This window comes from Danio rerio, chromosome 22, assembly GCF_049306965.1.
Source record: "Danio rerio strain Tuebingen ecotype United States chromosome 22, GRCz12tu, whole genome shotgun sequence".
Classification (NCBI taxonomy): domain Eukaryota; kingdom Metazoa; phylum Chordata; class Actinopteri; order Cypriniformes; family Danionidae; genus Danio; species Danio rerio.
This window is the reverse complement of record NC_133197.1, coordinates 8,967,356-8,993,367: the sequence shown is the minus strand read 5'-3', so window position 1 is coordinate 8,993,367 and position 26,012 is coordinate 8,967,356. Positions and strand designations below refer to the sequence as shown.

Here is a 26,012-nt window from a genome sequence, read left to right as displayed (position 1 = left end):
AATTTTACAGACACACTCTGGAGACATTAAAGACTTATCTTAAATCTCGAAAATTGGATATAATAGGTGCTGTTTTAATTATATTATTGTTTAAATATGTCTTTTTGAACTTATACCACTGCTAACTCACATTGCAGCTTGATCCATTTTAAATGCAGAAAAAACAGAACCTTGAAGTCTGTCTGAGATTGATGCAGATGATTGTAAAAACGGACTCGATCAACCCATGATCTGGCCCTGAAAAAGCAGTTGAAGGTGATAGTGATGATGATGACATGATCAACAACAAGTCATGACATATGTTTTTATGTTAATTTACTTATTTTAGCTTGTTAAACATGTTTCAATTTATACAATTTTAGCTAAAGGTTTTAAATAAGTTTAATGAATATTTGTTGAAATTACACAGTAAAAAATATAAATAAATTAGCAGTTTTCTTTTTCCCCATTTATTTATGCTTCTGAAATACATTATGGGACCTCAATCTTTCTTCCAACAACTTTTAACCTAAAAAAGTGACTTTTTTTTAGAATGTTTAACCTTTCTGTCGTGTTCGGGTTAAATGTGACCGATTTACAACTTGAATCACTCATACATATTGTGTCTTACATCTGATTGCCTCAAGGCCTCATGACATCCTTCTCACTATGCATTTGAACATATAAAAGTGATGATCACCTCTTTCATTGAAGTTTTAGTGTTTTAATGAACCTTGTTACACTTGTGGTGTTCCCGGGTCAAAAGTGACCACAATAAGAAATGAATAGGTATCCAGGCTACATTCATTCATCAGACAGAAAACATTCCCCACACACTACTCCAACTCACTCACTCTGTATGATTTTTCAAAAGAGCCTAGCACCCAACCCCACCCCTATTCAAATTGAACAAAACTGTATGAGTGAGATCATACAAATTCATATAGATTAGCTCCTAAACCAATAAGTTATGAATTGCCATGAAAGTGTTGGATCCTCAACGTGAATAACTTCCTGATAAAACAGTAAATCATATCTCCACACAGACTAGACAGGTGTCCGTTATGTGAACCCATCTGTGTGTGTCTTTCTTTCTTTTGTTCTTTCTTTCTTTCTTTCTATCTTTCTTTCTTCCAATCTAAAGGAAATCTTAAGGAAATTTTCACAGTATGTCTGATAATATTTTTTCTTCTTGAGAAAGTCTTATTTGTTTTATTTTAGCTAGAATAAAAGCAGTTTTTAATGTATTAAAACCCATTTTAAGGTCAAAATTATTAGCCCCTTTAAGCTATTTTTTTCAATAGTGTACAGAATAAACCATCGTTATACAATAACTTGCCTAATTACTTTAGTTAACCTTACATAGTTAAGCCTTTAAATGTCACTTTAAGCTGTATAGAAGTATCTTGAAAAATATCTAGTAAAATATTATTTACTGTCATCATTACAAAGATAAAATAAATCAGTTAATAGAAATGAGTTATTAAAACTATTATGATTAGAAATGTGCTGAAAAAATCTTCTCTCCGTTACACAGAAATTTTGGAAAAAAATAAACGGGATAATAATTCAGGGGGTAAAAAATTCTGACTTCAACGGTATATGGGAAAAAAATTCCATATTTCATAATTTCATGCCAAAAACAATTATATAATTTGGTAATTGAAACTTTTTATTATTAGTAATATGCATTGCTAAAAACTTAATTTGCAAAACTTAAAAGGCGATTTTCTCAAAATTTAGATTTGTCTAAACTCCTACATTTCAGATTTTTAAATAGTTGTAAATCGACAAAATATTGTCCTATATAACAACAAATGGTAGAATAACCTTAATTCAAACTGCACACAAGCCCTGTTTGTCATGTCTTTTTTTTTTCGAATAAAAGCTTTTAGGACATCCTAATTTGAACAAAACATTAGATACAAACATTTAAGTTTTGTTTTTCACAGAAAAGAAAATGAATCTCTGACCTGTCGTCTTCTGAGAAACTCATCTCAGATGGAAAATCCATTCCACACTCCTCTGACATACTGCGTGCAGATCAACACTGGTTTGTGTAAACATTCACCAGTTCAGCTTAAACTGCATATTGCATTGATGAGAGAAAACAATATTTGGTTAGTAACGACAGCAAAACGTGTATAAAAAACAAATGTGTCATCTTAAGAGAGACAATTTCACCATGGTTAACACTTTGAGTAGAGAAAGTGTAAAATGATGTTTGTAGTTTGTAACCACAGTACTACTACGAAAACTCTGGTTAAACATGTCAAAAATATACTGTTGAAGTCAGAATTATTAGTCCCTCTGCTAATTTTTTAGCACATTTCTAAACATAATAGTTTTAAGAACTCATTTCTAATAATTGATTTATTTTATCTTTGTTATGATGATAGTAAATAATATTTGACTAGATATTTTTTAAGACACTTCTATACAGCTTAAAGTGACATTTAACGGCTTAAATTATTATTGTATAATAATGATTTATTCTGTAGACTATTGAAAAAATATATAGCTTAAAAGTGCTAACAAATTTGACCTTAAAATTATTTATAAAAAACTGCATTTATTATAGCCGAAATAAAACAAATAAGACTTTCTCCGGAAGAAAAAAAAAATCAGACATACTGTGAAAATTTCCGTGCTCTGTTAAAAATCATTTGGGAAATATATATATATATATATATATATATATATATATATATATATATATATATATATATATATATTTATTTATTTTTTAAAGAAAAAATAAAAGATGAGCTTATAATTCTGACTTCAACTGTATATGTTAAAAAACAATGAAAATAACTATTAGGTTTAATATTCGATAGGATTGTAATTTCATCATTACTTCAAGGTTACTTTAATTTTTAGAGTTACACTAATAAACATTTGGCTTAAAATAAAACACAAAGAAAAAGGGCATGTGATGTTTTGCACAGTTTCAAAAATTTCAGTTGACAAAAACAAAATCCCCCGCGGCAAAGTTTGATACCTTCCAACGCGTGTTGCAAATGCTTGTTTCTGTAGGCTAATCATCATAAAATGTTACACTTCTTCCCATTCACTTAGAAGACCGTTTTTGAGAAAATAATAAAGATTTCTTACCTCTCATTAGGTGGAAAATGATGAACTACCGTCAACTTCATTTTTGATTGTTTATTTCCGTCGGCCTCTTGCTGATGTAGGGATCATGTATTAAATACACAAACGTCCACGTGCAGGTAGCCTATACCGTACAGTACCGACATAAACTTTTTGCCCGTTCGACAAAGTTCCACTGCTGGCAGAACATCGAAATGGATTTAACTCAAGTCATTGAGTACTTTCAAACAACTCCGAATTGAGAACATTTAGTAAATCGTAGTGCATTACGGGACGTGTGCACATATATGTCGGCTATTTCCATTTAAACTTCTCGTTCTGAGATTGTTGCGGGGAAGTGCATGTGGAGCTTTCAGTTTCGCTTTCTACAGAAAAGCTTCGTATTTGCTGATTGCTGAGATTAGCCAACATAAATTGATTTATGGTGTAACCAGCGTTTAGTGTGAAATATTTAGTTCCGATCTGTCTGTGTATCACAAATGACAGAATATACAACGTGGCAGGTCAGACCAGGTTCCCTACGCTGACAGACAAAGAGAACGACTTTTTTATTTTATTTTTAACCATGTAATAATAAAAATTAGTACGTATTTTTTATTAATAAAATCCAAAAGCACTTTCCCTCTATCCCTTCAAGACAGTAAACCTTTCTATTTATAATTTCTTCTAGCTGCATCTATTTATATAACATTTGTTCGCTTAAACCTTACATTTGATTTATGTATAAAATTTGAGTTTATTGCATATCAATTTCTCTATGTCATGACAAAACCTTTTATGAATATCACTTACTAATTAAGTAAATAAAGGTTTATAACATTTAAAAGGCATCAATTGCAATGCATAAGATAAAAAACATTGAAACTGTTTTTTATATTTGCTTTTGTTACAAATTCTACTATTTTTAAATAATTTGTACTTTTTAAATAATTGTTTAAAGTCTAAAAATGTAAAGATTTTTGTCAACTAACATTAAAAATTAGGCATTACAAAAGTAGCCTATATGTTTCACAGTTTGGATTCTGTTGCAATACCTATATTTGGAGGAACTTCTCTTTTAAGTAAATGTCCATGAGTGAGTCTCGTGTGTCCAATACGCTGTCTTGTGTTAAAAAATCAAGTGTAATGAATACTTAGTTTCTTCCCATTAAGTGCTGGAATTCAAAAAGTTACTTTACTTAGCACTGCTCCCATTCTGCATGCCGTTTGTTTAGAATCTACCTTTTTTCTGAAGGTGGGATCTTCAACAGTGTTGCCAGTTAATTACTGTAATAGAGCAGTAGTGGTAACTAACTGGAAACTGTGTACAGTTAATTACTGTACTGTAGTGTTACAACTCATAGCATTATACTGCATACACATTAATAGTGTCATAGTGTTACTAAAAATAATTAGTATTCTTACCTGCTATTAAAAATAGAAGGCATAAAAATACAGACAAATGTATTTTATTGTTTTGGCAGCAAACAAATATACAACAGAAAATGTATAACAAAATTAAGAAATCAGAAGATATAAATATTTTCTTACATATTAATAAGAGCCACAGGTCTGCACAGTAAGGCTGCAGTCACACTAACGTTTGAGCATGCGAAATTCTGTCATACGGCACTGCAAAAAAAAGTAGGATTAAACAAAATAGTTAGAGATTGAAAAAGCGAGCGACTGGTCCATAGTTAAAATTTTTGTTCAGGTCATGTTTTGATCTTTGATTGGTCTCAAGCAATCACATGATGTGATTTCGCTGGTCAGAGTTCTCCAAGCTAGAACTTTCCAATGCTGCGAACTGTGAAATTTGTCACATGAGCTATCATTCCAGGTCTGCAGCATTCTCATGCGTATGAATGGAAGTCTATAAGGAGAAAAGTACAGTGTGATCGGGACTTTAAGCTGTAACTCTAGTTGAAAACACCTGATAAAACTAATTAAGGCTTGTTAGAAATCTACAGGTAATGTTGAAGCAGGTTGGGAACTAAACTCTGCTGCACTGCAGTTCTCCAGGAACTTGGAGTTTGACCCCCATGGTATATAGCATACTTTTAAAGCAACTTCAAACATTTATCACAATCTCATGTCCAATAAAAAAATGTACTTGCACACACACACACACACACACACATACACACATACACACGGACAGAAAGTGCTGCAGTGAAATGTGTTACTCTCTCCTCAATGCTGACCATGCATAAAAAAATGCAACCGCAAAAAACACAAAATAATTATTTTATTTTTTAAAGTTTCAAATAATTAAAAAAATAAGCATATGAAAAGAAAACACACTTACTCTAGATATAAATAGAAACATGTTTGTCAAACACAGGCACATACTGCGTCAACACTCAATAAAAAGTTTTAAATAATTATAAAAAACAAAAATAAAGTCAACAACATCGAAAATCTAAAAGATCCAATCTTTTATTGTTATAATTATTATTTACTTAAAAAAAAAAATCGGTCCCACTTTATATTAAGTGTCCTTAACTACTATGTACTTACATCAAAAAAGTAAATACAATGTACTTACTGTGTTTATAATGTATTTGAGAACACCTGTGGTGCTTTTGAGTTGGGATAGAGGTTGGGTTATGGACAGGTTTGGTGGTATGGGTAGGTTTAAGGGTGGGTTAAGGTGTAAGGGATGGTCAACAGTGTATTTACAAATGTAATTACAAAAATTAGTTACAGATGTAATTACATACATGTATTTAATCAAGCATAAGTACACAGTAAATACATGTATTTACATAATAAGTACATTGTAACAAACTATTAAGTCCTGTGTAAATACATATTAGTTAAGGCCACTTAATATAAAGTGGGACCAAAAAATCTCATGACCACAAACTTTTCTATTGTTTCTAATATAAATGCATAGGTGGAAGCACAGCTCTGAAAAATACTTAGCAACAAACTCACAACCTGGGACCTGACAGTGGAGCTTTTGTGTGTGTGGATGAATATGTGTATCATGTTTTTGTGATTCCCTGTGATGATTTCTGTGCACATGTTACCTTACTGAGGTGATGGAATTTAATGGTGTTTATGTGCATAAAAACTGCTTAGTTGCCCGAAAGATACATAAAACTGTTAGCATCTGTACATTATGGCAATATGCAGTATCAAATAAATAAATATACTTAAAAGTAATGTAAGAAGTTATATGAGGAGAGGCTAACTAGCTAACAATGTAGCTTTCAAGTACACATTTCAAGATAACAACAATATAACTTAAAACACAGCCTTATTTTAGAAACCCTCAAAAACATTTGAACACATTTTACTTACTCATTGTAGATTCTTATTTAAAGCCTAAAACATATCAGACTCAACATCTGAATTAATAGACAGAGAATAGAGCACACTCAGCAGTAAACAAATCAAACACCTGGCTCCCTTAAAGGGCCAGCATTTTCTGAAAACTTTTTTTAACACCTTTGTTTAGAAAAAGACAGCCTGTGGGAGTGTGTGGTGATGCCTAAATCATTGCTTTCTGCCTTTAAAATGCACGTCTCTATAAATAGCAACATAAATCAGAGTATCAGAGTAGATGGGACAGTAATGGTTGAACAGTTTGCCATTTATTGTAGTGTGTTGAAGCAGGGCTGGAGCTAAATTCAACTGTGCTGAGGCCCTCCAGGAGTTTGACACCCCTGGTGCATAGCATATTTTCAAAGCAACTGCCTACATTTATCACAATCATGCACATATCGTTAAATAAAAACAATACAAATATACAAACTTCACCCAAAGCAAAAAATAATAATAAATAATCTGATCCTCATGTTTTTCCAAATCTGTAGTAATAATAAAAAAACACAACAAATAACATGATTTATACATTTATTTAGGAAAGCCTTTATACTATATTGTTAATGCCACTTTTACTTATTTCATTTGAAGTTTTCCAGACAAATTCATCGAGTCTCTGCAAACATGGATGTACGTGCTGTTTAAGATATGTATTTTTTTAAATAACACATTTTTACTAGTAATTTAGCAAAATACTAATATTCAGTTGAAAGTGCAATTTAAAAGCTTAACTATAGGTCAAATTAGGTAAATTAGATCAATTACAGGAAAAGTAAACAAAGTTATAATAATTATTGTGACAATTTCTTTGCTGTGTGAATATTGTGAATATTTTTGCCTTTAAATGTGTGATTATTTTTGCCTTTAAATGCATCTTGTCCATATCTTATACTTACCTTTTAATAAGCTTTGTGGCATTGGTTGACTCCTGATACTTTATGTTCAAAACAAAAAAGGAACCAAAGAAAACACACATATTTATATTATAAATAGCAACATAATGCATCAGAGTAGATGGGGCAGTAATGGTTGAGCATTTATTATTGCAGTAAATATCTGTAATGGGTACATAAATTACAGTAATTTATTCTTTGCACTACAGAATTTTATACAAATCCTGCTGATTTTACAGTAAAATACTGTTTCCTTTCATTACAGCTAAACACTGGCTATTTTACAGTTATTTACTGCATAATCTACAGTAAGGGTTAACAGTGTGGATGCCATATTTTGTCATCAGCCATCTAAAAATAGCTTTTTCTCATCCTCAGATTTGAGCAATTTATTTTGCCTAGCCCATTTGCGGAGGATTTAGCTTGTTTTACCATAATGTGTTTAAAATTAATTAATTTTGACACCTGAAAACAATACAATATTTTTTGCTTGTTGGCGCTAAAAAACGAGGCTAGCTAGCAAAACACAGTGTAACCTTTTCTCATTGCCGTTTCCACAGACATCAGAGTGAATTTTACAAACTACCAATAGTTGTTTTTCTAGTAAATTATGATTTAAAGCACTGAAAGTTTTCGTGTGCATCTTTTTTCTAGCTCAGTCAACCATCGCTGGAAATTTAGCAGCAGAGCAAACACGGCTGAATTGGGTTACTATTAATAAATCTCCGTGAGTGTATGTTGTAAAACAGTTGTATGTGCTAAATTGAGATATATAGCAATGTTCTCTGAGTCATGTAGTTTTTTTTTTTTTGTAAATGTAGGCTTGAAGTTATATTTTCATCTGGTGTTGTCAATAACATCCAGCTGCAGGCCCGCAGAACCACACACGTTTTAGGCACACACAATCTGGCAGACACAAGCTAGGCAAAATATGGTTACGACAGATGTTAATGTTATTAACGTCTTTTTGAACATCGTCATCGATATATTTTGATATATGTGGTTAATAAATATTTCACACAATAAACAAGTGTTACTTTACTTTATTTCACAAATATTGCGATCGAGACGGCCGAATGGGGAGCATTGTTTTCGATCGCCATTCAATATACTGAACAGTTTTTAATCAGTCATTATAGCTGATCAGTCATTATTATCTGACAATAATATGGCAGATACTCGTTTCCTGGCCTTGCTGAACGATCTAATTTAACAAGGTTTAATTTATATAATGGATTAATTTATAATGAAGGAAATATTAGCAGGTAAAAATTGGCAATAATACATTGTATGTAACAAAAATCTTTTTACATGTAACAAATGTGTAACACTATATTAATATTTTACTCAAGCGATTTAATAGTGTTTATTTGCTTAACTTTCTAATAACCTTTTAATTAATGATTTTCCTTATTTAATACTGTAATTTATAGTAAGCAATAAATAGTTTTTAAATCAAAATTTAGCAATAGGAACAAATTAACTATTGATAATGAAAAATAATAAGTAAAAAATATATATATAATAACAGCTGTGACAGTTTAGTAATAGATAGTAGTTTATTTATAAACTTATAAATAATCAGATAATCAGTTAAGATAATCAGTTTATACCTATATATATTGTTTAAATGATTAACTAGTAGGCTAATTCATTTCAATGTGACATATTATTGTTTGCTTTTTATATTTTACAACAAAGTGATTAACCAAGTATAATAAGAATAAGAACTTGAATTAGTTTATTACACTTAATCCAACAATTAGACGGTGTATTATGTTTTCTTTGTGTATGTGGACACGTGAATAAAGTCATAAGTGTCTTTAACCAATTATTTTTTATTTACATAATTTGAGTTCAGAAATGCAGAGATCTTAAAGTGATCATTACGATATAATCATAATAATGACTGCAATGGGAAACCATACTTGTGAAATTCAATAGGTGGCGATAATGCTAAAGAGTTAGTTAGTTACCATATATGGTTTGCCTAAATCGTGTTTCCTAGATTGTGTGCCTAAAACGTGTGTGGTTCTGCGGTTCTGCAGCTGGATATATTTTGGTGTTGTTTTTCAATCGCTTTCGTTTTCTTCTTCTTCGTGGGATTCATTGGCGAGAACAGCCAAACTGGTTCATACTGCCACCTGCTGGATTGGATTACTCCACCTTTTAAAAAGGTAGTAAATTAAATGACACGCAGGGCTGTCATCTAACATGCTCAATTCTGAAAATGCAATTTCTAAAGTTTTTTAGACACCAAATCTATTCAGTTTGTAAGTTATTAGTAGGCTGTATGCTATCTTGACATTCATCCTACAAATTGTATTATACTGAATAGCAGTTATTTGAGCTTCAGTTTCTAAGATATGTGAACGAGATCTGTTCCTTGTATTGTTGTTATTAGATATTAAATTATTAAAATGTCAGCAACTGAATCATTTTCTAGTATCTAGTTTTGCAAAGGAAGTTGTAATAGAGCTGCTTCTGTGACACTAGCATGTTTATCTGGGGGTTTTTTTTACTCCGATTTAGACTCTGTAAATATTTTATTTAAAACCCAAAATACGATTTTCCATTCAGCTAATTATTTGATGAACATAAAAACACTTCATGTGAACTACATTAGTTTTCTAATCGGATATTATATTAGCAGACTGATGCTAAGACCTTAGTGTCATCCTTATTTAGAGTACAAATATGATTTAAAGTGTTGATTGGTCTTTCTGAATCCACTGAGGTACAAATAGGCACAAAGTTACCCAGTGACTGAGTTGCCTTTAATTCTGAGAGTATAGTGTATCTGAATTGATGAAATTATCTGTATTGTGAAATTATTTTATCTTGAGACCAATGTAAAAACTAATAGCCAATAGCTTTTATGTTAATAACTAATAACTTGAAAATTCTACAACCTTATCTCATTACTAAACATATGGGTGCAACAAGCTTTTAAAATGTTTGAGCTTGCAAAATGAATAACTCTGAAAATGATCTTTGACTTAATCATAAACTGTGAGAGTGCTGCAATTTGATCTAATGAGAAACTGTCCAGAAAAGCATTAAGTATCCTTAAAATAGCGTTTCCATCCTTCACAATTTGTTCACATGTTGTGAAATCCAAAAGTAATGAGTAAAAAGTGCTACACTTATCTGTGAAAACTGTTTTCACAACTGATAAACGTACATATTGTGGACATTTTTATACACTCACAAATCTAAAGGTGCAAAAAAAAAAAAAAAAAAAAAGTCATAAAAATGTACTTTTAAAACTGTATCACTCCAGTGTCGGCTTTTGTACCTTTCTGTCTAAAAGTGCATATTCAAAATACTGTTTGCTATAATAAAAATTTTGAAAACAACATTGTTATAGTTTAACAACTTTATTAATCCCTCAAGGGGCAATTAAATTAGGGCAGGAGCGTCATGGCACATTATACAATAAAAAAAAAAATCACTCAAAAACAATATGATGAAGATTATAAAAACTGTCAGTTATTTTTTTTTATTCTGGTTTTGACTTAAAGCACTAAACATGTTAAATTCAAGATTTTCTGTAAGTCTGGTGGTCTTTTATTATTACAGCACACTGTGACAAAATTAGTCATTTTGGTAGCTTCATTTCAGTAAAAGTTTAATAAAACGTCCTGAAACAGGATGAATTTATAATACAGCAAACTAATACATGAGAAGATTAAAGACTATTTGATTTGTTCATTCATGACAACTATTATGGTTTAAATGTAAACAAACATAGTTCGTATATTCAATGTCAGAAAGATATAATGTAAACCAGAAGTGCCACATGGAGTATAACGTATTTAAGGTATACACTTAACACTTATATTCTTTGAAAGGCAAATTACTTCCATCAGGACTTTATACTTTAGAGCCAGATGTCTGCTGAAAGTACATATCTGAGCCCTGAGCAGACCATTCTTCATCCTCCATGGCACCTATAAAATGAAATTGTGAATCTATTATTGCTGCAGTTTTCGACTGTACGTATAAGCCTCTTCCACAAATCATTTTTAAACAGCAATACAAAAGAGCAAGTGAAATGAAAAAAAAAATCACATGTACTATTTGAAGAGATTTTTTTATTAGAAATGTGCATGAAGTTCTCAAAGTTTTAAAAGAAAACTAATTATATTTGTATGAATTTGTATGTAAGTAATGTGCTATAGTATTGTGAAAAAAAAACAACTGATTTAATTTGGCTTATAAAATAATAAAATCTGGTCGGCGCCAATAGCCTAGTGTTTAAGTGCGCCGACATATAGCACCATAATGCTCAAGGCAACTGGAGTTTGATTCCCAGCTCAATGTCCTATGCCGATCTTTCCCCTATCTTTGCTCCCAATGCTTTCCTGTCTGTCCTCCACTATCCTATCCCATTAAAAAAAAATAAATAAATAAATAAATAATATATATATATATATATATATATATATATATATATATATATATATATATATATATATATATATATATATATATATATATATATACACACACACAGTTGAAGTCGAATTATTATCCCCCTGTTTATTTTTTTCCCTAATTTTTGTTTAACAAAGAGAAGATTACTTCAACACATTTCTAAACATAATAGTTTTAATAACTCATCTCTAATAACTGATTTATTTTATCTTTGCCATGATGACAGTAAATAATATTTTACTAGATATTTTTCAAGACACTTCTATACAGCTTAAAGTGACATTTAAAGGCTTTACTAGATTAATTAGGGTAACTAGGTTTAGGTAACTAGGTAAGGATGGTTTGTTCTGTAGACTATCAAGGGGAAAAATAGCTTATAATTTATAAAATTTATATAATTTATAAAAAATGGCTTATAATAAGGGGCTAATAATTTTGTCCTTAAAATGGTTTTTAAAAAATTAAAAACTGCTTTTATTCTAGCAGAAATAAAACAAATAAGACTTTCTCCAGAAGAAAAAATATTATCAGACATACTAATATACACACACACACACACACACATATATATATATATATATATATATATATATATATGTGTGTGTGTGTGTGTGTGTATATGTGTGTTTATATATATATATATATATATATATATATATATATATATATATATATATATATATATATATATATATATATATATATATATATAATTTTGATAAAATGAAATGTGAAAAAAAATAAAAAACACACTGTCAGAAGTATTGATAGCTCCCAACATAAACATCATAGAAAATTTCATTTAGCATCTCCATCACACATTCTATCAGCATGCTAGTCTGTTTTATAAAGCACACTCAATCTTGATCAATTTACAAATATTGTGTTACAGTGACGTCACATGATTCCACATAAAGCTGCCCAAAATATGCAGCAATATTGCAGCATTTGCTTGACTTGGCATTTAGCAGTATTGAGAAAGTTGTTGAGGGACCAACTAGCTTTTGTGATGATTCTCACCTGATGATGATGGGTTCACTGATTATCAAAAAATAATTCAGCAAAACGTTGATGCAAGTTACCCTTGTCTAGGCTGTAGGAAGAATGAAAAAATGTGTTGGCTAGTTCATTTTGAATCAAACTATTTGAAGTAGACATTTATAAAAATGTTTAAATACCATACATTCAAAACACTGATATAAATGTTTATTAAACTAAAGAACGCAATGTTTAAAAAAAAGCTGATAAATGAACCAGGAGTAAATGTTTCAAATTGTGAATTAAAACAGTGTTTCTGTCAGCAAATGTAAGTCTATCGCACCTTAAAAATGCTTAAATTAACAATTAGCCATTTGTTTCAATAGTGTAATGCTATTTTCCTTTCATATTTCATATAGATCCAAGAGGTAAACTTTTACAATGCACCAAAAGTTTACTCACCTCAGTTTACAGTTAGAGTCTGATAGCACATATAACAGTTTCCGCCTTGAAATTAATATAGAATTGTTTCTAAGATCAAGCTCTTTCAGGGTTTCTGTGTTCATCAAATTGTGAGCAAAAGAGGAAACATCTGTGATGCCACATTCAATTAGACTAGAAGATAAAAGATACAAAACAAATAAAGAATGTTGCAACTTCAATATGTACTCACAACCACTATAAGATGCTGAAATAGTGTTTTGATTTTAATCATTGTAATTCTCTAAAGTGTATGTTCTTCACCTCAATCTCTCCAGTTTACAGTGTGAATCCTTCAGTACTTCAGATAAAAGATTTACTCCTGTGTTGTTTATTTCATTTCTACTGAGGTCCAGTTCTCTCAGGTGTGATGGGTTTGATTTCAGAGCTGAAGTCAGGATCTCACACTGCTTCTCTGTAATACTGCATTGACGCAGACTGTAGACAAGAAAGTGAAAAGATATTGATGTTAAGTACACAGAAACTAACGTTCAAAACATGCGAGTCAAATCCATCATAAACACCATTTAATCATTAATACACCAGGAAACTTCTGGGCAATATTTTGTCCAAGATAGAAGGACAACTAGAATTTGGCGATGATAGTTTGGAGGCTTTATATGTGTAAGTTACTAACAGTAGTTTCTCCAGATTGCATTGTGGCTTCATCAGAAAATCCCTTAAGTTTTTCACTGCAGAGTCTCCCATTTCATTCACACTGAGGTTCAGTTCTCTCAGGTGTGATGGGTTTGATTTCAGAGCTGAAGTCAGGATCACACACTGTTCCTCTGTAATACTGCAATTACTCAAACTGAAGACAGAAAGAGAAAAAGACAAGTAGTCATTTATAAAAGACTTTACTGAAGATTTACAAAAGGCAAAGTAGTTTTTAGTAAGGTTACGAACTGTAGTTTCTCCAGCTTGAATTGTGTCTTTATCAGTAAATCACTGAGGTTTTTCACTGCAGAGTCTCCTAGTTTATTATCACTTAGGTTCAGTTCCCTCAGGTGTGATGGGTTTAACGTAATTGCTGAAGTCAGATTAGCACAACCCTCTTCTGTAATACTGGTATTGTTCAGCCTGCAGAGAAAGAAAACAAACCAAAATGTTCTTAAATTCACTTCAAAATCTTCTTTAATAAAAAAAATTATAAAATTTAACAGGTAAAGCATAAAACCATGTGCAATACTCACACCAGTGTGCTGATCTGACAGTGTTTATCCTGCAGTAGAGTAGCAAGATAACTCACTTTGTCTTCTATTTTACATCCACCCAGATTCAGTTCTTTCAGGATTAACGGGTCCCCAGTGAGAACATCAGACAAATGTTTACAGACTTCCTCTACAGCAGAACTAAGAAACCTGCAGATGGGAAGATGAAACTGTATCTAATTTAAATATTAACTAAAGTTATTGGTGAAAACATTCAAAATTAAAATTAATTTTTCACTGCCAAATTTGCAGGTTCTTTTACAGTTTTCCAAAACAAAAACAAAAATCTTTGTTTCACTGAATTTGTATAATTTTATCACATCTCACCTCAGTGTCTTCAGTGTACAGTGTGGATCCTGCAGTAAGTCAGTGAGCTCCTTCACTCCTGATTGTCCAGGATCATTTCCTCTGAGATCCAGCTCTATCAGGTGTGAAAGGTTTGATCTCAGAGCTGAAGCCAGAGCTTTATAACCTCCTTCACTGATACTGCAGTCTGATAGTCTGGAACAGGGAATTCATTTTATATTCAAACAAAAATACAGAACAGACATTTACAAGACATCTGAGAGTCTGGAACAGGATTTGTTTTGTTTTTGTTTTTTTTATGCAAACAAAAATATGTAACTATCATTTGCAAATTTAACATGTCAGACATAACCTCACCTGAGTTTCTCCAATTTACAGTTGTCCTTCAGTCCATCAGAGAGCCGCTTCACTCCTGAATTCTGCAGATTATTATTGCTCAGGTCAAGATCCTTCAGACTGCAGGAGTCTGATCTGAGAACTGAAGCAAGAGCTGAACAGCTTTCCTCTGTTAGACCACAATTACTGAGCCTGAACATAATATAGAGTGATATAATGCTTACGGTGAACTGTCAGGACATTATAAACTCACCACATTCAGTATCTTCCTGTTTTTAAAATCAGTGATCTGCACTGCCTAATTGAGACACAGTATAATATGGGTCTCATGTCAGACAAGGATCACTATGTTACATTGCATTGTGCCTTATATTATGAACATTTACTCTACCACAATATTTTCTGTGGATTTTTAGTGCTCCGCTGCAGCTCCTCAAGACACTTACATTTAAACATCATTCCATCTCATTTTATGTTTAAACAAATGATAGAATACTTAGTTCAATTTAATATACTGTACTAAGTTCTGATTATATTACAGTGTCACTGCTGTTCAAGAAACCTCATGAAATTGAAGTCATGCCAACCATTTCGCATGATCATTTTTGGTGGCCTTAGACACAACCCATACATATAGGTTGTGAAAAATGTGTCAATATTTATAAAATATTGTACATTGTACTCACATGAGTGTGTTGAGTTTACAGTGTTTATCCTGCAGTAGAGCAGAGAGTTGATTCACTCGTGGGTCTCCTAGTTCATAATTACTCAGATTCAGTTCTTTCAGGAGTAACGGGTTTTCACCCACATGTACAGCCACAAACGAACAGGCTTCATCAGCAGCTGGACTCAATAACCTAAAAATCAAAATTTAAATTTAATTCACTTTTAATTATGCTATAATTAAAAAATGCATTTTATGCATATTTTTTTGATACTCTTTCTAAAAACTGTTTGGATAAAAAGCATGCCTTTTTTTTCACATCATAACTGAACTAATTTTTGTTTTAAACTGAGGATCCTGTAGGACATTAAAGAGCTCCTTCACTCCTGATTGTCCAGGATCATTTCCTCTGAGATCCAGCTCTATCAGGTGTGAAGGGTTTGATCTCAGAGCTGAAGCCAGAGCTTTATAACCTTCTTCACTGATACTGCAGTCTGAAAGACTAAACAATTGCACTGAGGTTCAAATTCATTATTAGACTGAATCATAATGTTTCTCTAAATTATCCAACATTTACACAAACAGAACACTCATCCTCTAATAAGACATTGAAGAAATCTATGTAAACACTTTTGTTGAATGTACTCACTTGAGTATCTTCAGCTCACACACAGGATTCTTCAGTCCCTCACAGATCTTTCTGACTCCTGAGTCCAGCAGACGACTGTTGTTCAGGTTCATCTCTTTCAGGATGGTTTTGGAGGAGAGAACAGCAGCTAGAACTGAACAGCTTTTCTCTGTCAGCTTACAGTTATTCAGCCTAAACACAAAAACAGCATTATTAACTCTTACTACACTTTATATTGGCTCACATATGCCTCACTGTGGCTACAGGTGCTGTTTTATGTAGTATTTTAGAAGCTTTAGAAGATTTTTTCATGCTGCTTACTTCATCACTCCTAAGTGAAGTTTATTCATAAACTAATTTCGAGAGGATCACGTGCTTATGATTTATCACGTCCAGTCTCGCATTTGCTAATCACTAATCTTCCAATCATATGAGCCCTAAGGCACCATAAATAGTCTAAGTTTTCAGTTCACTTTATCTTCGTTTGGAAGAAGCAGCTTCACCGTAGCTAGCTCCGTTGAAGAACCAACTCTAAACCAGCATGGACAACTAAAGCAGCAACAAGCTACAATCTTCAGGATCTTCATTTGGAAGAACGCTCTGCTCTGCTCATCAACTACAAAAGCTACAAGTGCTACAAGCTACAAAAGCTTCAAGCTACAATCTACAATATACAATCTAAAAGCTTCAATCTACAAACTACAATATACAAGCTACAGCAACAACAACAACAACTACTATTGCTACCATTTCAAACAACTACAACTCCAACAATTTCATCAACAGCTTAAACAACAACACCAAAACCTTCCACTTCAAAGAGCCTCCACAACGCATCTGCTGTGTCTTCAACCTTATTTCCCAGCAAGATATAAGCCAAACTCCAAAGCTATTGCAATAAAACGGAACCCTCACCTTCTCCTAGCAGTACACATGCTATCCATCGTTTAACAGATTGTTTGCTGGAATGTGTTCAGCAGAGCAGCAGCTCCAGCCACAAACAATGTTGAATTTGATCAACAAAATGGCCGCCAGGCTTTTTGCACCTTTTGCATGGCCTGACTGAAACTCCTTAAGCCAATAGCTGTAAAGATAAGCGTCTCAATCCAATGAGCTAAAAGACTGGAGATGGTCCCGCTCTCTCTCTTGACTCTGTTGCAAAGACCTTATGAATGAATAGGCCAGACACGCTTGTAAATTTAGTTAAAAAAAAAAAAAAAAAATAATAATAAATAAATAAATAAATAAATAAATAAATAAAATAAAATTCCATTTGACATTTAACTTCTGAAAAGATTATTACCCAACCAGTAAATATTAACAAGCTATTGAAAAACATTATGCCATCAAGCACAGAAGTCCAATTGTAATACGCCAGCGACTCATGTGTTGATTTACAAGCGTCATATAAGATTATATAGCAAGTCAGTCGGATGTGAAAACGGCAAAGAAACAAACTTCCCACTTGACTGTTATAAATACAAATTTAAACTTCACTATCACTTCACATGCTCAGTCTTCAAGGGGTACCAGTTTTCCAGGACCACCAGACTAGCCATATCCCATGTCCTCAGCTTTCCATTCATCTGTCATCCCGTTAGGAGACGAACACCCACCCATACCATCCTTGCACATCGTATCAATGAAGTCATCGGACCATGCATTATCAAAAGCGCTTCCATTTATAGCCGCCCATGCCCTTATTAAGATGCCTCGCATGGATATAAACTAAAACAGTTTTCATGTCTGCCATACTTGTATTATTTTGCAAAGATTTAATTTCTGATTCTCTTTGTTTTTTCTATTTTAGAGATCATGACTGCTGGCTCCAGAAGCTGACCCTCATCCAACCTATTACACTCCACATCCTCTTCACAAAGGATACATTCCAATTTTCACTTTATCCAATCTGTCCTAACCTGCAGTCTCCAACCTCCGAACCTGAAACCGTCGATTATCTTATTAAAAAGAAATCGACAACAACTTCATGATTGGAACTCCAAGGCTCCTCCTTTTAATATCTCGCGCATTAGCCCCATTGGTGTCGCTACTCAAAAAATGTTCTGGCAAAAACGCCTTGTAGTCGACCTTTCGTCCCAACACAATTGCTCCTTTCCTAGCATTAACAGCACTATCCCATTGGACGAATATTTACTTAACTACCACGACATTGATCAAGAGATCTCTCTCATAAAGATAGCCAGTCGTAACACCTGGCTAGCCAAAGAAGACATTTCCCCTACCTTTAAAATCATGCCAATCCACCCAGACTTCTGGCACCTTTTGGCATTTATTGGCGAAATCAATTCTATTTTTCGGATGCAAAGCAGCCCAAAAAATATTTGACATAATGTCAGAAGCTTTATGCTGGATTCTGTCTAATATTTACGAAATACCATACCTCATTCACCTTCTAGACGATTTTCTTATTTCCCCCCCGTCATCTCCTCCAGCCAAACACCTAGCGATCACCCAGCAGGTTTTCGCTGATCTCGGAAGGACCCAGTACTTCAATCGAATTTCTGGGTATTAATCTAGACTCGCATAAATTCCAAGCATCCCTTCCTAAAGAGAAAATCAATCGAATAATTTCTCTATCCCAAATTTTCCTTGAAAAACAGATGTGCACACAACGAGAACTCCTACCAATTCTCGGCCATCTAAATTTCGCTATGCGCATTATTCCTTTCATTTCCCACCTCCATCAATTATCCACCACAGTTCATGGTTTAGAAGAAACAATTTTTCTCTCCAAACCCAGTCGCGATGAACTTTGCTTATGGATCTCTTTCCTTAAGCAATGGAACGGCTGTTCCTTTTTCTACAGCGACTTGATTGCATCCCCTATTGACATCAACACATACACAGACGCTGCCCCTCCAATAGGTTACAGTGGCTAATATAAAGGACACTGGTTTGTCTCAACATGGCCAACCCAATTGTAATTCCATTCCAAAGACCAATGTTTTTCAGCCCTCTTCAAATTCTACCCTATCATCGCAGCAGCCATCCTGTTGGGGGACGAATGGTCTACATCTAGCATTCTCTTTCACTGCGATAACGAAGCTACAGTGCATTGCATTAACAAAGGGCGCTCCCACTCCCAATCGCTTATGCCATTTTTAAGACACCTTATCTGGATATCTGCTAAAAAACAATTTATCATGATTGCTGAACATGTACCTGGTTGCAAAAACCAAATCGCTGACTCTCTCTCTCTCTCATTTCTCTTTGCAGATATTCTGGCAACTAGCCCCGGAAGCAGACCCTCACCCAACGCCGGTCCCTCCTTATTCAGTAACGATATTTCCATAAACCACCCACTTCATAATCTTCATCAAACTTCTCTATCTCTTATCCTACAAGCAATAGCTCCCAGAACCCTCAATGCATACCTCACAGCATGGAATTCGTTCAAACAATTCCATACCATGCTAGACAACCCATTACACTCAAAATCCTTACCTCATGCATCTACACCCTCTGTAAAGGTTACATTTCCTCCCATACAGCCCGCACCTTAGATGCTATGTTCAATCTAGCATTTTTTGGGGGGTTTCTTAAATGTTCTGAATTAACAGTTACATCCAAATTTAACCCTCTACTCCATCCCACCATCTCAGATCTAGCTTTGCAAGACAGGGAAACTATCTCTTTCCTTATCAAACAAAGCAAAACAGATTAATTCCTGAGAGGACACTCTATCCTCATTTTCAATATTCCTTCACCTACACGCCCATTCCAAACCCTCTTAGCCTAGAAAATCTCAAGAGGCTAACCCACTGGCCCCGCTTTTTACTGATGACGCTAACCGTCCAGTATCTCGATTCTGGTTTCAAAAACACATTAAAGAAATCTTTCGCCTATCAGGTTTTTTCCCAGAGCCCTTTTCCAGCCACTCATTCAGGATTGGCGCAGCCACTACAACGGGCTCTCACACCATCAGATCCAGACCCTTGGTCGCTGGTCTTCTGAAGTTTTCAAATCTTATATACGTCTCAGTAAATACCACCTCAAGAAAGCCCAACAGGCTTTAACCAACCCCCAAGCACCTCCTCACACGGCTCCAACTCAAAAAGGTGTCTAACAGAGCCTCGACTCTCGCAAGAGTCATCCAAACCAAACCCCGCAGAAGCCCAATTGTCCACCCATGGCACCCTTACATGTTTGCCAAGGACTCCCTCAAGGGCCATTGCAGTTAGCATCTTCTACAATCACCAATAGCTATTTACAGATGCAGACGTTTGTATCCACATGTTCTTTGCGCATTTACTGCGTTTGTACATATGTATTATATTTGTGCTTGTTCCCTTCTTCCAACTTTTCCAAATCTTTTATCCTTATAACCCTACTTTTCAGCCTCTCGTTCCTTTCTTCTCTACACTCCACTCCCAACTAATCTATTTTACACTCTACCTCTAATGATCTTGTTTCTCCTGTCTAGACTCTTCAGACACCCGAAGGGGCCCCCTTGAGCTACAACTCTCGCAGGATTCGGCCATAGCGGCCACAGTCCTTTCTTCTTCACGATGTTACCTATTCTTTTTCCGCCTAGACTCTTTCTCCAAGCTCCAAACCCCGCAGGGGTCCGCTCAAGCTAAAACTTCTTCACTCTACTTCAACTACCTCTCTTCTCCTTATGACTCACCCTCTAGCTCTGACCCCCACAGGGGTCGCTCCGAGCCCCAATCTCTCGCAAGAGTTATCCAAATCCTCTTTCCCACTCACTGATATCTATCTCCTCCTATCCGCAATCTACCCTCAAGCTCTGACCTCCACAAAGGTCGCTTAGAGCTCCAACTCTCACAAGAGTTACTCTCTTCCACTCACTGCTACCTATCTCCCCCTATCTACACTCTACCCCCAAGCTCTGACCTCCACAGAGGTCGCTTCAAGCTCCAACTCTCGCAAGAGTTACTCTCTTCCACTCATTGCTCCTCCCAGCTACACTCTACCCTCAAGCTCAAACCTCCGCAGAGGTCACTCCTATCTACACCCTACCCTCAAGCTCAAACCTCCGCAGAGGTCACTCCTATCTACACCCTTCCCTCAAGCTCAAACCTCCGCAGAGGTCACTCCTATCTACACCCTACCTTCAAGCTCAAACCTCCGCAGAGGTCGCTCCTAGCTACACTCTACCCTCAAGCTCAAACCTCCGCAGAGGTCACTCCTATCTACACTCTACCCCCAAGCTCAAACCTCCGCAGAGGTCACTCCTATCTACACCCTACCTTCAAGCTCAAACCTCCGCAGAGGTCGCTCCTATCTACACCCTACCCTCAAGCTCAAACCTCCGCAGAGGTCACTCCTATCTACACCCTACCTTCAAGCTCAAACCTCCGCAGAGGTCGCTCCTATCTACACCCTACCCTCAAGCTCTAACCTCCGCAGAGGTCACTCCTATCTACACCCTACCCTCAAGCTCAAACCTCCGCAGAGGTCACTCCTATATACACCCTACCTTCAAGCTCAAACCTCCGCAGAGGTCGCTCCTATCTACACCCTATCCTCAAGCTCAAACCTCCGCAGAGGTCACTCCTATCTACACCCTACCTTCAAGCTCAAACCTCCGCAGAGGTCGCTCCTATCTACACCCTACCCTCAAGCTCTAACCTCCGCAGAGGTCACTCCTATCTACACCCTACCCTCAAGCTCTAACCTCCGCAGAGGCCGCTCTAAACTCAAACTCTCACAAAGCTCCATCTTTCGTAAGAGCTACTCTCCTCCTCTCTCTGCTCCATACCTTCACTCTACTCTGGCCCCCGCAGGGGTCACTTAGAGCTCCAACTCCCACAAGATTCACTCAAAGTTCTCTTTCCACTGCTTCAAACCACCTATTCTCCCCTTCTTCTTAACCCCGAAAACCATGAACCCCGCAGGGGTTCCTTCAAACTCTAACTCCAGCAAGAGTTATCAGAATCCTCTTTTCACCCTTATTAATCCTATCTAATTAATGCCCATGCATTTAACCTCTTTCCTTCTATTATATCCAGCAGCCGGATATAGCTCTAAATTTCCTGCCTTTTGGGGGGTTTTTTCTTCGAATACGCGGCTGCTGTCCCGAGCGATTAATTTCTGCATTTTGGGGAGTTCTGAGATCCACCGAGCTCAGGCTCCCTTCTTGCTCTGCCAACGGAAGGAAGCCCCGGGCTCGAGGAGCCCTTGAGCTCGGGGCTCTCTCCCGGGACAGCATGCCAAATAAGCTTTGTAAATCATCAGCTAAGTGTGAACTCTTGAAGTGAAGTTTATTCATAAACTAATTTCGAGAGGATCACGTGCTTATGATTTATCACGTCCAGTCTCGCATTTGCTAATCACTAATCTTCCAATCATATGAGCCCTAAGGCACCATAAATAGTCTAAGTTTTCAGTTCACTTTATCTTCGTTTGGAAGAAACCCCCCTCCTCCCCTATTCTCCTCCTTTACCTGTAATTGGGCGGCACGGCGGTCCAGTGGTTAGCACTGTGAACCACACAGCAAGAATACTGCCGGTCCTAGTTCGATAGGACCGGTGAGTGTTTCTGTGGGGAGTTTGTATGTCCTTCCCGTGTCCGCGTGGGTTTTCCCCGGGCTCTCCGGTTTCCTCCCACCATCCAAAGACATTCAACATACTTAACAATCAAGCTGGTCTAATTCCTTACGTTCCCTTAGCTACAGCGGCAGGGGAGTTCTGAGATCCACCGAGCTCAGGCTCCCTTCTTGCTCTGCCAACGGAAGGAAGCCCCGGGCTCGAGGAGCCCTTGAGCTCGGGGCTCTCTCCCGGGACAGCATGCCAAATAAGCTTTGTAAATCATCAGCTAAGTGTGAACTCTTGAAATTACACAGATTAATAACTGACTACATTTATCAATGATAGGTTGCAATAAGATGAAAAACAAAGTCATATAATTAAGCACACAAGTTTATACCTGTTTAGTTCTCCATAGATTTATAATTACTGCCACTTACCAATCTATATCATATCGTTTTGTTGCCACCGTAACCACTGACTAGCTCAGTTAGAGTTTAGTGAACTTTTATACACAAGTCTGCACAACAGTGTCAAATCTGTGCTCATTGCTGCATCAACCTATGATCATGTCAAATTTACAGCTGAAAACATCTTATTTTATCAGGTCGAAGACATCAAGTTTAAATGTTTCTCACATGTGCAGTCACATTTTCAGGAAAAATGATCAATACAAAAAAAAAAAAAAACACAGGAAAACATGGTTCAAGATGTGTGTAAACTGAAATTGTGGAATGGAATGGATTCTTATAGTAGCCTACATGTACTTAATTTCAGCACACACCTGTGCAACATATGCACTGTGGTCCAGGATCACAGATTCTCTAAAATTATGGTCACTTACTTTATTTTCTCCACTTTATTATGCGAGTCCATCAAAAAAGCAGAGAATTTCTCTCCATCCAGATGTCCTAATTTAACTTTACTTAGATCCAGTTCTGTCAGTAATAATGGATTTATGACCAAATCTTTAGTGAGATACTCGCATGCTTCCTCTGCATCAGGACTCTTCAGAAACCTACAGGAAGTAGAACAGAAGTTAATGTTCTGCATTGACTATTTGATGGTTATCATGTAGCACATTTCTGACTCTATGTTTGTTCCAAATACTGAATATAAATAGATTAATACCGGATAATCTGTAATTTACATGATCCCTCCTGCAGGAAATCAATGAACTTTTTCACTCCTGATTTTCCAGGATCATTTCCTCTGAGATCTAGCTCTTTTAGATACAAGTTTGATCTCAGAACTGAAGCCAAAGTTTCATAACTTTGTCCAGTGATACTGCAGTCTGACAGACTGTAAATAGAGAAAAAAAATGTGTGAAATACATGTGAAACTAAATACAACAATGAATGCTTGAAGCACAGTACACAAATAAATAAAGTATTATTTCTTTTCAAAAACATATATAAACAGAATATTTTATTCTTGTTTATGTAAAGCACTTTGAATTACCACTGTGTATGAAATGTGTAATTAGGGATGCACAATATATCGGAGGCCATATCGTTATCGGCCGATAAATGCTCTTTTTAATATTATCGTTATTGATCCGATGTCTATATTAGGCTGATATCTTTAAGCCGATAAATTACGTAATTGTTGCCGCGCACGCGTGGGCGGAACATGTTCAGACTTGTTCATGGATCTCTCCTTACACTGATTATTCCTTCAAAGTCCGTCCTTTCTTCACGTAGTATTGCTGTGCGTTAATAACTCAGTGAGTAACCATTATCCTTATCATTGTAGATATGTTTGATTGAGTGCCATTGTGTATTTTGCTTCAAATCGCCTCAGGAAAAAATATTACATATGAAAGCCTTTCCTGCACTTTCTCTTTGTTGTGTTAGAGATAGCAGGGAGATTTACTTATTACTCCAGGGCCGAATAATATTAGTTTCGGGGTTAATTCTTTTAGTTGCAGCCGGTGAATGAACGAGGACCCGAAAAAAAGAGCTCCTCTTTTCTGTCTCTCCCTCTTCGCTTCACACACACACACACACACACACACACACACACACACACACACACACACACACACACACACACATCAAACTGACCTGCACACGTGACGCGCTAAACAAAAACTTTACAGAAGGTTTTTAATCTAATATAATTATTTTTTTTTATCAACGCATTGCTTCCCATGTGTTGTTGATGTAAGATTGTATTCAGTTTGATCAGAATATTCATATTGATTATAACGAGCGCGCAACAGCTTTCACCGCGCGCGTACACACATATAGATCTGACAGCCTTCACACACACATAGATCTTGAGCCTTCACAGATCAACAGGGGAGAGTGGTGCATCGGTCACTGAATCCAGCATACGGGCCACACGTTCTGTCTTTGTATTCTGCTCTGTGTTTGTCAGCTTTGATGCTACATGTGTTCGAAAGAATCTAAAACGCCAAATAGGATGAATTTATGTCGCATTTTTAAAAATAATACATTCTGTATCTAGCTTATCACTTGTACTGTGGCTCTGAACTGTCAAAACCCACTCTAAAAAAGGCTTTTTCGGACATGACATATTTGTACACATGTACATTACTGTAACCCGTTTTATTCAAGAACATTTGAGCTGGTTTTAGTCCTTAGCTCTTTAATTTTCATCTTATTTAAAATATATTTACCTTGCTTGTTAATTAAATCCCATTTTGTTATTTAACCTTTTTTAATTTTATGCAAGTCAATTTGAATGTTAATTTACTATGAAGAAAATGAAATAATGTATTTTTTGCATGCTGATTTGTGTGAAATCGTGAATATAGGTTATATATAATTGAATATATAATTTTGAAATCATAGCTTTTTGCTTTGAGTATAGGCTATTCAGTTCAAAAGAGCCGAGTTTCAGCTTTTATGAAGTTTGCTGTGTAAAAATATAACATTTTGAAATATTTATAATTATCGGCCTATATATATTGGCAATCGGCCTCCAAGTCTGAAGAATTATTGGTTATCGGTATCGGCCAAAAAATCCATATCGGTGCATCCCTATGTGCAATATAAATAAACTTGCCTTGCCTAGAATTAAAATGTTTTTATAGAAAGTGGAAATTGTTTAAAAAATGAATTTTCATATTTTAAGCATGCAACAAATGCCTCATTGAAAAACTCTAAAATTCTAACTTCATCACAGTATCTTAGG

At 35.2% G+C, this 26,012-nt stretch overlaps 1 protein-coding gene across 1 annotated transcript in view; it reads right to left on the bottom strand.

Annotated features, from left to right (window-relative positions):
* Positions 1 to 26,012, bottom strand: part of LOC568664 (uncharacterized) — a 208,162-nt gene that overhangs the window by 110,628 nt on the left and 71,522 nt on the right. Inside the window, exons 34-37 of the mRNA XM_073937296.1 lie at positions 23,982 to 24,152; positions 23,695 to 23,868; positions 16,363 to 16,533; positions 15,736 to 15,906 (exon numbers count right to left, since the gene is read on the bottom strand). Of these exons, the coding sequence (XP_073793397.1) occupies positions 15,736 to 15,906; positions 16,363 to 16,533; positions 23,695 to 23,868; positions 23,982 to 24,152 (687 nt within the window). The remainder of the gene's footprint in view (positions 1 to 15,735; positions 15,907 to 16,362; positions 16,534 to 23,694; positions 23,869 to 23,981; positions 24,153 to 26,012) is intronic.